We start from the raw sequence: 11,254 nt of genomic DNA on the forward strand, positions 1-11,254 counted from the left end.
ATGCTTTTCAAGCTCTTTCATAAAGTCACGTGAAGCGCATCGGCCACTCCTGACCTTCATGAACATCAATGAACATAAACATAACCCCATATAACCCCAATGTTTTCTGAGTGAGTGTTTGTGATTATCGCCCGATTTTATCAGTTTCCTGATGGATACAAGTCCAGATTCAGCAGGAGGAGACGAGGAAGGCAGTGCAGATGCCTCATGGTCGCCCAATTTCACCCAGAAATGGTCGCCCCAGTCCCTGCACGACAAAAACCGCAAAAGCGCCTTTCAGCCCTATAAGCTGTGCTCCACCTCCTCCACCGTGCTCACTAACTTGCAACGGGGCAACACGCAGGCGGAGACTCTGATACCGCAGCCAGTAGAGCTGACTTTCCACATGAAAGCCGGGCAAGGAGAGCTGAACAGTCACGATATTCTAAAGGAACCCGATGTGGATGTGGTGGATGTGAACGGGTTGACTGCGTTACATTGGAGCGCCGCCTACGGCCAATACAATACTGTGGAGCTTCTGGTCAGCTACAATGCCGATGTAAATAAACTGGGGCCTGATGAGGAGACTCCATTGATTCTAGCGGCCAGTGGAGGCCATCACGAGGTCGTTAAGTTGTTGCTGAGCCATGGGGCTAAGGTGGACCATGTCGATCATGTGAGTGCAAAAATAATAATTGTTGTAGGCCTTTTATAGATTTTTTAGCTCTGCAATACAGCCTTAATGTATGCAGCTAAAGGAAACCATCCGCATACTTGCCAGGAGCTTCTGGGGCAAGGCGCCAACTTTGGACTCGTTAACTTAGACGATGACACAGCCTTGAGCATAGCTGTAGAAAGCAATAGTACGTCAGGTAAGCGGAAAGTGGAGTGTAGAATTCCTTGTTAGCCTGAGTTTGCCTCCTGTTTTGTAGCGCAAGTTGTGATAGAAAACCATATAATTATGTATATGGAGAACGGCCAATCCACAAAGGAGGATTAAGTGATACTCATATTAAATATGCGAATGTTATATTTGCTACAGTTTTAACATATTATACACTGACTGGCTTGAACCTCAATTGTCCAAGTTTTTTAGGGGTGATTTGCCTGCAAAGTACAGTTGTTGATAGTAATAAATGTGTGTTTAACATCAGGCCAATTGGCCAATGGTTTTAGGTGTTAGTCAGCGTATTATTTTTGGTACAATATAAATTATTATAAGTTATCATCGTATAAATTAATTGCTTAATACATTTAGGTCTAGTTAAGTAGAATTGCCTAAGTTATTAACATGGAATTACAGCTAGTTAGTCTATGTGTGAATGTCTTCTTGTGACTTCTTTGGTTTCGATATGTTTCCTACGAGCTACACGGCTACCAATCACGGCCGTATGTCGTTTTTCAGAATCTGAAACAGGCACATTAGCTACATTCGGTTAGAAACACATAAAGTAATGCATGGATAATCCGAACAGTCTACAGTTTAAAATGATTTTTATAATTGCAACATTCTGATTTTTGTGATGCGAAGTAAATGATTTGGTGAGTTTTCTGCGTTTGAGTTGCAATCTGCTGGATCTGGGTATGTACATATTTAATTAAAACAAGGGTTTCTGAGCGAAAACCATTCGGTAATCCTCGAAATGAAGGCTGATTGTCTGTAACGTTAGTCTGCAGGTTTAATCATGCAATGCCGATGATCCAGAATATATCGGAAGGAGTTTGTGTAAGAAGAATTTTTGTTGAAGGAGATGGTATATAAGTGTCTCTTGTTCTCCCATTAATCGACACCAACCTTTGATGTTAAATTATATTTGCGGGTTTCTTGGATTAGTGAGAAATAAAACCTCCATTGACCATCATAGCACGATTTTTATTTCAAACATTTCCTTGGTTGCTCCCTAGAATTAATTGGAAAATATTGTGACCACCGAGCAACGGCAAATAATTTACCGTCTTTTTGAAGAAAATTTCAACTCGAGCGTTCGAATGCAAGTTCTCGCGTTTTAAAGAAAATTGAAAAATATTTACAAACCTCCAAAGTACTTTGAATTTCAATGGATTTATTCTGCTCTGCGGTGGACATTCAGAGACGAGACATTAGTCTTTATTGATGATTGAAACTTCGCATGCAAAAGACATTAAAAGTGGCAGCAAAGACTGTAAAAAATCACCAAAAATTGCCTAATTGGGATTATAAAGAACACGAAGCGGGAAATCAAACAAGAATATTTGCTATTTAAATTGGCATAAGAAGCTCTGTTTTTTTGGTGCCCCTGAAGTTTTTACGAGGAATGTTGCACTATAGATTTTGGAAAATTCGCCAAAAATCCCTGTTTAAGGACACAAAAACCCAGCAGTGGCAATAAGAGAAGATCCTCTGCTGATTAAAATAGCGCAGAACCTATTTTTAGGGCTCCACAGAAAATTTGCGGGCAAAAGACTTAGAAGTTGCATGAAAGGGTTTGAAAATAGGCCAAAATTGTCTGCTTGAATGCTCAAACATCTTGCAGTGAGCAATTAGATTAGAGCTTTTGCTCTTTAAAATTGCACGAAGACAAATTTGCTAGCAGTTCTGTAATTGACGCCACTTGAGCTTGAAAATTTGCATGCAAAACATGTGAAAGTTGCATCAAAGATTTACAAAAATCGCCAAAAATATCTGCTTAAAGGCAATCGAATCATGCAGTGAACCATCAGATTGGAGGTTCTGCTCATTAAAATGGGACCATAACGAACTTCCTTAAGGTTTTGTTTCTGACGCCACTGAAGCTTGAAAATTGGAGTGCAAAAACTTGAAAAGTTGCACCAAAGATTTTGAAAAATTCTGGAATTGTTTCTTTAAGAGCACAAAAACAACGCAGTGGACAATCAAAGAAGAGACTTTGCTCTTTAAAATGACTCTATAACTCCATTTGGAGCGCCACAGGCGTTTTCGTGACAATTCACGTGTAAAAGACCTTAAAGTTACATCAAAGATTTTTAATAGTCGCCATAAGTTTCTGTTTAATTACCCAAACCCACACGGTGGCAATCAGAAAAGATTCTTTGTTTTTTTAAATAGCACTAGAACAATGGTTGTTTAGTTCTAGAGCCATTTTAAAGCTCTATTTTTAACGCCACTGGAACTTGGAAATTTGCGTGCCTAAAGCGCGGAAGGTTGCACCAAAGTTGTTTAAAAATCACCAAAATTCTCCGATTAAGAGCACAAAAACGACGCAGTGGACAATCAAAGAAGAGACTCTGCTCTTTAATGCGACACTAGAATGAAACCCCCTAGAAACTCTATTTTGGGCTCCACTGATGTTTGAAAATTCGCATATAAACGGGGAGGATAATTGCATCAAATATTTAAAAAAATAGCCAAAATTATCTCTTCACATGCTTAACAACCACGCAATGGACAATCAGAGAAGAGTTTTCTTTTTGAAATGGCGCCGGGCCAAACTCCCTAGAAGCTATATTTTTGACTCCACTGAAACTTGAAAATTCGCGTGCATTAAACGTGGAAGTTGCACCAAAGATGTTCAAAAATCACCAAAATTTTCTGATTAAGAGCACAAAAACGAGAGTGGACGATCAAAGAAAATATTCTGCCCTTTAAAACGACACTAGAACGAAACCCCTGGAAACTCTATTTTGGGCGCTCCTGGAGTTTGAAAATTCGCATGTAAACGGGGCGGATAATTGCATAAAAAATTAGCCAAAATTATCTCTTGAAATGCTTAACAACCATGCACTGGACAATCAGTGAAGACTTTCCGCTTTAAAATGGCGCCGGGCCAAAATCCCTAGAAGCTCTATTTTTGACTCCACTGAAACTTGAAAATTTGCGTGCCAAAAGCGCGGAAAGTTGCACCAAAGTTGTTTAAAAATCCCCAAAATTCCCCGATTAAGAAGAGCACAAAAACGACGCAGTGGACAATCAAAGAAGAGACTCTGCTCTTTAATGCGTTACTAGCATGAAACCCCTAGAACTTCTATTTTGGGCTCCACTGATGTTTGAACATTCGCATGTAAATGGGGCGGATAATTACATCAAATACTTCAAAAAATAGCCAAAATTATCTCTTGACATGCTTAACAACCACATAATGGACAATCAGAGAATAGTTTGCTCTTTGAAATGGCGCCAGACCAAACTCCCTAGAAGCTCTATTTTTGACTCCACTGAAGCTTGAAAATTTGCGTGGCAAAAGCGCGGAAAGTTGCACCAAAGTTGTTTAAAATTCAACAAAATTCTCCGATCAAGAGCACAAAAACGACAGAGTGGACGATCAAAGAAAATATTCTGCCCTTTAAAACGACACTAGAACGAAACCCCTGGAAACTCTATTTTGGGCGCTCCTGGAGTTTGAAAATTCGCATGTAAACGAGGCGGATAATTGCATAAAAAATTAGCCAAAATTATCTCTTGAAATGCTTAACAACCATGCACTGGACAATCAGTGAAGACTTTCCGCTTTAAAATGGCGCCGGGCCAAACTCCCTAGAAGCTCTATTTTTGACTCCACTGAAACTTGAAAATGTGCGTGCCAAAAGCGCGGAAAGTTGCACCAAAATGGTTTAAAAATCACCAAAATTCTCTGATTAAGAGCACAAAAACGACGCAGTGGACAATCAAAGAAGAGACTCTGTTTAGTAAAATGGTACTAGAGCGAAACCCCTAGAAACTTTAAGCGCTTTAATTGAATTAATCGAGCAAGTTACTATTCGGTTTATCCCCATACAATTTCACTAATCCAAAGTGCAAAACTTACACATTTGCCTGAATGTTTGGTATCAATAACGTAACCTTTAGAGCAGGCGTCCTGCATCATGTGGCACCACGTTTGGTAGGTGCTGTTGTTGGTACCACACACAGGACCATGCAGGAGTTTGGGGCGGCAGGAAATCGAACAGGCGACACATCGGGGCCGCCCACCCGCCTCCATATCCAGCAGACATTGCTGCCGGTCTTGGCAGTGGATGTTGTGGCATGTTACGTTGTCTGCAAGCAAAGAAAAGCCGAATTAATCCTCCTTGGAAGTAGCCCTAATTGAATTGAAACCTGACGGGAATTTGCATAGCTTTAGGTCTTAACTAGTCTGGTAGAAAGGCAATTAGAGCACCCAGCGTGGCCAACACAACTGGAACAAAGTAATGGAAAATATGACATTAAAATATGTAGATCCCCAGTCCGCAAACTGGCAAACTAGTCTAGACTAGACACAGAGTCGAATTAAACTTTATGCACATCTATCAGACTATATAGGATTAAAAGTGCGCTTTCAGTCCATGGCGCGCCTCACGTTGACGCTGCCCTGAAAAGAGGATTTCAAATATTAACATACAGAAAGGTTTTTTAATTAAGGCATTAGATTTTGTCTGTGGATTTCAGTTGTTTCGAAAGCAACGGCTCAAATGCGGTAAATATTATACTGAACCTCTGCGACAAAGTGCCGCTCCTCAGGCTCGAATAACCGAAGGCAATTTTCAGGATTTTTACGGTGTTACTGGCGTTTTTCAGAACGCTTTGGGGAAAAGACATGCGAAAAGTTTGCAGAGAATAAACCAGGGTTATGAAGTTTTCAAGCTTTGGTCGAGCAGTTCGTTCTCCAAGTAAGAATGATTGAAATTGAGTGCATTGAACTCACTTTGCTGTAGTTTTTGTTACCAAAAAACGCACAAAATTTGAGAAAAGTCCTTAATCAAATTTTGAAAAACCGCATTTTATTTCGCATTTGATGAGATTAAAATATAGGAGTTGCGGTTTTTGGGGGGAGTTTTTCGGGTTTCTAGTGCGTCGTGGAAAAAACATTCTGTAGTTCAATGTGTCAGAGCCACTTTCAACAATTTGCCTAAAATCAGTAGAAAATCTCAGTTCTAGTCAATTTTCAGACGTGATGGAGTTTTTCCTGCTCTATTTATTGGTGCCAAAAACTTCTTTCTGCCTGTTATAGTTTTTGCCAGAAAAAATCGTTTGTGGAAGTCTGATTTGTGGCCACCAGCTTTCAGTCGCTTGCAGTCTCAAAGGCGTTTTCAAAAATTTCCCAAAGATCTGCGGAAAATGGGTCGCAGGTAAAATTTTTAGGGAATATAGAGCATGCCCGTTTCTATTGAATGGCATGAAAGACCCTTTTCTATAACTTGCGGTTTTGGCACAAACAGTTTGTTTGTGGAAGTCTGATTTCATCAACCCAAACAACCATCGATTTTTAATTTGAGAATAATTTGAAAAGTTCAGAAAATGTCGTATCTTGGAACCTTTCCGATCATATACAAGCTTGCTTGTTCAACCTAGTGATGTCAGAAGTGTATTTCTTTGTCTCGAAGTTTTTTCACAAAAAACTCTATTTTGAAGGTCTGATTTGCCGCCATCCGATCTTGGATATCAGACGGAACCTGAGTCGTTATCAAAAATTTGCCAAAAATCAGCAAAAAATGGGTCGCTGGTGAAATTCTTGCGGAATATAGAGCATGCTCTTATCTATTGAACGGCATGAAAGACCCTTTTCTATATCTTGCGGATATGGCTCAAATAACTTGTTGGTGGAAGTCTGATCTGGCGCCATCAGAACCTTGGACGCAACAACAACCATCGATTTTTCATTTGTATACCGCCTTGCTTGTGCTATTTAGTGACGGCAAAAGTTGATTTGTATTTCCCGCAGATTGTTCACAAAAAATTCGTTAGTGAAGCCGTGAAGTCTGATTTGCCGCCATCCGATCCTAGATATCAGATGCCATCTGAAAGTCGTTTTCAAATAGTGTGTTTGTGGAAGTCTGATTTGGCGCCATCAGAATCTTGGACAAAACCACAACCATCGATATTTTATTCGAGACTAATTCGAGAAATCCAGAAAATGTCGCATCTGTGAACCTTTCGGATCATATACAGCCTTGCTTGTTCTATTTAGTGATGGCAAAAGTTGATTTGTGTTTCCCAAAGTTTTTTCGCAAAAAAATAGTTTGTGAAGGTTTGATTTGCCGCCATCCGATCCTGGATATCAGACGGAATCTGAAAGTCATTTTCAAGAACTTGCCAAAAATCAGCAAAAAATGGCTCGCAGGTGAAACTTTCAGGTAATATAAAGCCTGCTTTTATCTATTGAATCGCATAAACAACTCTTTTCTATATCTTGCGGCTTTGGCACAAATAATTTATTTGTAGAAGTCTGATTTGGCGCCATCAGAACCTTGGACGTAAGAACGACCATCGATTTTTCATTTGAGACTAATTTGAAAAATCCAGAAAATGTCGCATCTGGAAACCTTTCGGATCATATACAGCCTTGCTTGTTCTATTTAATGATGGCAAAAGTTGGTTTGTATTTCCCGTAGTTTTTTCACAAAAAATCGTTTGTGAAAGTCCGATTTGCCGCCATCCGATCCGTGATTGGAAACTCATTTTCAAAAACTTGCAAAACATTATCAAAAAATGAGTCGCAGGTGAAACTTTCAGGCAATATAGAGCATGCTCTTATCTATTGAATAGCAGAAAAGACCCTTTCTATATCTTACGAATTTGGCACAAATAGTTGATTTTTGGAAGTCTGATCTGGCGTCATCAGAACTTTGGACGCAACAACAACAATCGATATGTTCTATATTGTTGAGGTGGATTCAGTTTTTTTCAAAAAAAAATATATATATATGTATACTGATCATATACCGCCTTGCTAGTTCTATTTAGAGATGTCATAAGTATATTTGTATTTTCCGCAGCTTGTTCACAAAGAAATCGTTCGTGCAGCTCTGATTTGGCGCCATGCGATCTTGGATATCAGATGCGATCTGAAAGTCATTTTCAAAAATTTGCCAAAAATCTGCCAAAAATGGGTTGCAGGTGAAACTTTCAGAGAATATAGAGCATGCTCTTATCTAGTGAATGGCACAAAAGACCCTTTCTATATCGTGCGGATTTGGCACAAATAATTTGTTTGTGGAAGTCTGATCTGGCCTTATCATAACCATAGACTCAACAGTAAGCATCGATTTTTCATTTGAGACTAATTGGGAAAATCCAGAGTATTGAAATCCGGACTTCTGAATTGCCAAGCAATTGCGCTTCCAGGCCCTTTTGGAGGATATTCTTGCTCCGTCTTGCATAAACCGCATTTTTATCCTTAAATCAAGGGAACATCATCGAGGAACTCGGGAGAAATTTAGCTAAAGAAGTTGTAAATACATTTGGCTACTTAATTTGAGAGGAAATTCAAATGGCTGTGGGCCATTTGAACATGCAGAAGAAACATGCATGGAAGCTCTCAGAGTCCCACAGATTATTATTTCGCCAGTTAAAAACTCTAGCAAACGTTTCCTCATTGGCAAGCAAAATTTCCTGGAAAAAACTCGCATCGTTGGGTTGTTCTTGTAGAAAATGGACAAAATGTAAAAATTCAGAACAGGAGTAGAGGAATTTTTCAAAATTCTCCAAACTGTAGGCTTAGTTACGCCTGTTTCAGGACTTGTTGCAACAAAACTGGATTTTTATGGGAAACTGCTGCACTTAGAAGAAATGGAGCGAGTTGGTTTCATTTGCAGAAAAAGCTTCCTGAATTTCCCTAACCTATGTTCCTCTTGCAGATTTATAAACCGATCTCAATGGCCCTATAAACCTAAAAATTTCCTTGCTCTTGTGTTTTTGACCAACAAACCCACACTCAAGTTTCCCTCAATGATGTCGCATTCTTCCAATCTAACATGGACATTTTCTCGCTTCTAGTGGAGTAATATTCAGGTAAGCACACGTCCTTTCCTCCTTCACTTACCTCTACAGAATCCCTTATATGCTATTGGTATTGCTCGCCCCTTAAGGCAGGCGACCTCTCGCAAATGACAAGCGCTCTTATAGGTAAGTCCGTCGGAACCGCAGACTTGGCGCTGCTTTGGAACCGCTGGGCACGTTTTCTTCGAACAGTGGATGCAGTGAGGAGTGAGGTTTTGGTCTAGTAAGCACGTTTTGCTGTCTGGGCAGCTGATTTTATCACAAGAACCTGAAACAAGCGGGTTTTGTTTGTGAAGCTGAGGAAGATTCTGGTGAAAGTGAGGGCACTTACTTTGGCATACGCCATAGTAGGCCACGGAAAGGTTGCGCAGTCTTTGCTTGCAGGACTTCTTTTTCATCCGGCACCAGTTCCGGTACGTGCGGCCATCGGTGCCGCATACCGGGCCTTTCGGTTTCTTTTTTCCCTCCTTGCAGGATGAGCAGACGCACTTGGGCGTTCCTTTTCTCACTACGCAGCTTTTGCCCGGCTCACATTCGACGTTTTGGCAGGATTCTGCAATGGGGCAATTGAAAGAGAGTCAATCGGGGCAATGGTGCGACGTACCTTTGCATAGCAGGCACCGCACTCCGCCTCCAAACATGCGCCAGAAGAAGAGCGTGCTTGGATCGAGCTCTTCAGCCGACCAGGCCGTCGCTATGGAGGTGCTGCTTGAGCAACAGTCTTCTTTGGAGATTCTTTCGTAAAGCAGCTCTTTGCAGCGGCCGTTGTTCCTGCGGACCATGGTGGACCAGCACGTGCCAGCTGAAAGTTTGGTTCGAATTTTAGAGCCGATTTATCAAGAATTTTCCTGAATTAACACTTACAAACATACAGGGAATTTTTAATTGGGCGGTGTGTTTTTCGGAAAAAGGCTGGGATGAGAAAAAATTATGATGATATTCTTATCTTTCCTGGGTCTCAGTCAAAGTGTGAAGTAAAAATTTTGAACATCGTTTATTTCATTACGTTTCGGCGAGACAACAGCGCCATCATCAGATTTAAAATTTACACAAACTGCAAACACCAATTCACAATTAAAACATGTTGTATAAAAACTATAATTTACAAAGTTTTAAAACATTCATCAGTTTCGGAAGGAAAAAAGTCCTTTCTTCTGGAAGCGCAAAACACTGGAAAAACTTACCTCATGATTGGTAAAAATCAACTTTCCTTTAGGTCTTTGCCTTCTTGAAACCTTAAGTTCGTCTGAATTATTTTCTACATTTGTGAGAGTGATATGCATGTATTGAGATAAGCAGAAATAGTTTTAATTTTTCACCAGTGTACTGGGTGTTTCATACTTATGGCTGTATTAGGGTTTGATAAATGTTGCTAAGGTTGTCGGTATCTGATCTGCAATTTACTGCTTTTGCATGTTTTTTTATTTGTATCATTTCTTGGATTCTTCTTTTATGATAATTTGTTTTCCTAACTAATATATCTGCGTTGTTAAAATCAAAATTATGTAACATTTGGTGCGCATGTTGTGTTAATGCTGTTTTATTTTCACTAGTATTTCTCAGACTGTATTTATGTTTGTACATTCTCTTTTTTAAATATTGTTTAGTTTGTCCTATATACAGGGTGCTTTTTTAGCGCGAGAGAGTCCATTATTTCCGTTGGTGTTGAACTTTCGAAAAATAGTTTCATATAAAAATTGTTGACGCACAGTGCGCACATTTAAAAAATACATTATATGATACAGAGTGTCTCATAAAAGCGAGGCAAGATCAAAGTGTATTTTTTTAAATAGAACTACCAATTTTTCATTAGCTCAGGGAATGCAGCTTGAAACGTTGCATATGCACCGTTAATTGTTTTTTTCTTACTTGCGACGTTGGCAGATTATCGCCATTGTAGTAAAATTTTGCTTAAAAACATGGTATTTTAAAAATCATTGTAGAAGCAAAAAAAGCAGTTAGATACAAAAAAATACGTCTTTCCAATCACCACAGATCCAAAATTTTTGGCAAAATTGTTATTTTTTTTTCGAACTATTCCTTGGTAGGTGGTTAGATATGGATAAGTTACATGACAAATCAACTTTGGTTGGTTCAAAAAACTTTACTTTGTGAGTCACAGGGGGAAGACGAATACTGAAAAACTGAAACTGTAACAAATGCGAATCAACTCCATGTAAAATCGATTCGGTAAAATGGAAGGAAGGAAAAAACTCCATTTAACTCCATATTGTAAATTGTAGTACCGATGAACTCAAGGGCGGATCCAGGGGGGGTCATGGGGGTAATGACTTCCCCCCCATTCAATTCTCTAGCCAACGATGTCAAAACGAATTATCTGGCTCGAATGGTTCTTGAGAAACTTCGAAAAAAGCAGCGTCATGTTCAAGTGGATTTTGCAACTCAAAAAAAACCACGCAAATCTAAAACTTCTTGAATGCAAGCATTTTTTGAGAAAACTGCCAACATTTTCTCGATCGATGATTCACTTGCTAAAAAGGCCATATATTTCTCTCTAGAATGACATACAAATTTAAATTTTTTTCTATATAACCCCCCCCCCCC

General features: G+C 39.5%; 2 protein-coding genes across 5 annotated transcripts in view; one reads left to right on the forward strand and one right to left on the reverse strand.

The window, feature by feature from the left end:
• Nucleotides 1–54: 54 nt before the first annotated feature.
• LOC109544336 (DNA-binding protein RFXANK) lies at nt 55–1,204 on the forward strand. Its single transcript, XM_019914452.2, has 3 exons — nt 55–655; nt 704–851; nt 912–1,204. Exons 1-3 carry the CDS (start codon nt 152–154, stop codon nt 977–979), a joined length of 720 nt encoding a protein of 239 aa, XP_019770011.1. The 5' UTR covers nt 55–151; the 3' UTR covers nt 980–1,204.
• LOC109544335 (follistatin) overlaps nt 992–11,254 on the reverse strand; it is a 68,621-nt gene continuing 58,358 nt past the window's right edge. For 3 of the 4 annotated variants that reach the window (XM_019914448.2, XM_019914449.2, XM_019914451.2), the window contains 4 exons: nt 9,294–9,491; nt 9,021–9,242; nt 8,733–8,957; nt 992–4,969 (listed from right to left, as the gene is read on the reverse strand). In XM_019914448.2, coding sequence (XP_019770007.1) covers nt 4,698–4,969; nt 8,733–8,957; nt 9,021–9,242; nt 9,294–9,491 — 917 coding nt within the window. In that variant the 3' untranslated portion in view covers nt 992–4,697. The remainder of the gene's footprint in view (nt 4,970–8,732; nt 8,958–9,020; nt 9,243–9,293; nt 9,492–11,254) is intronic. The other variant, XM_019914450.2, reaches the window with a different exon arrangement.

Source organism: Dendroctonus ponderosae, unplaced genomic scaffold (assembly GCF_020466585.1).
Source record: "Dendroctonus ponderosae isolate FM_Combo_2020 unplaced genomic scaffold, Dpon_F_20191213v2 Dpon_F_20191213_10, whole genome shotgun sequence".
Classification (NCBI taxonomy): domain Eukaryota; kingdom Metazoa; phylum Arthropoda; class Insecta; order Coleoptera; family Curculionidae; genus Dendroctonus; species Dendroctonus ponderosae.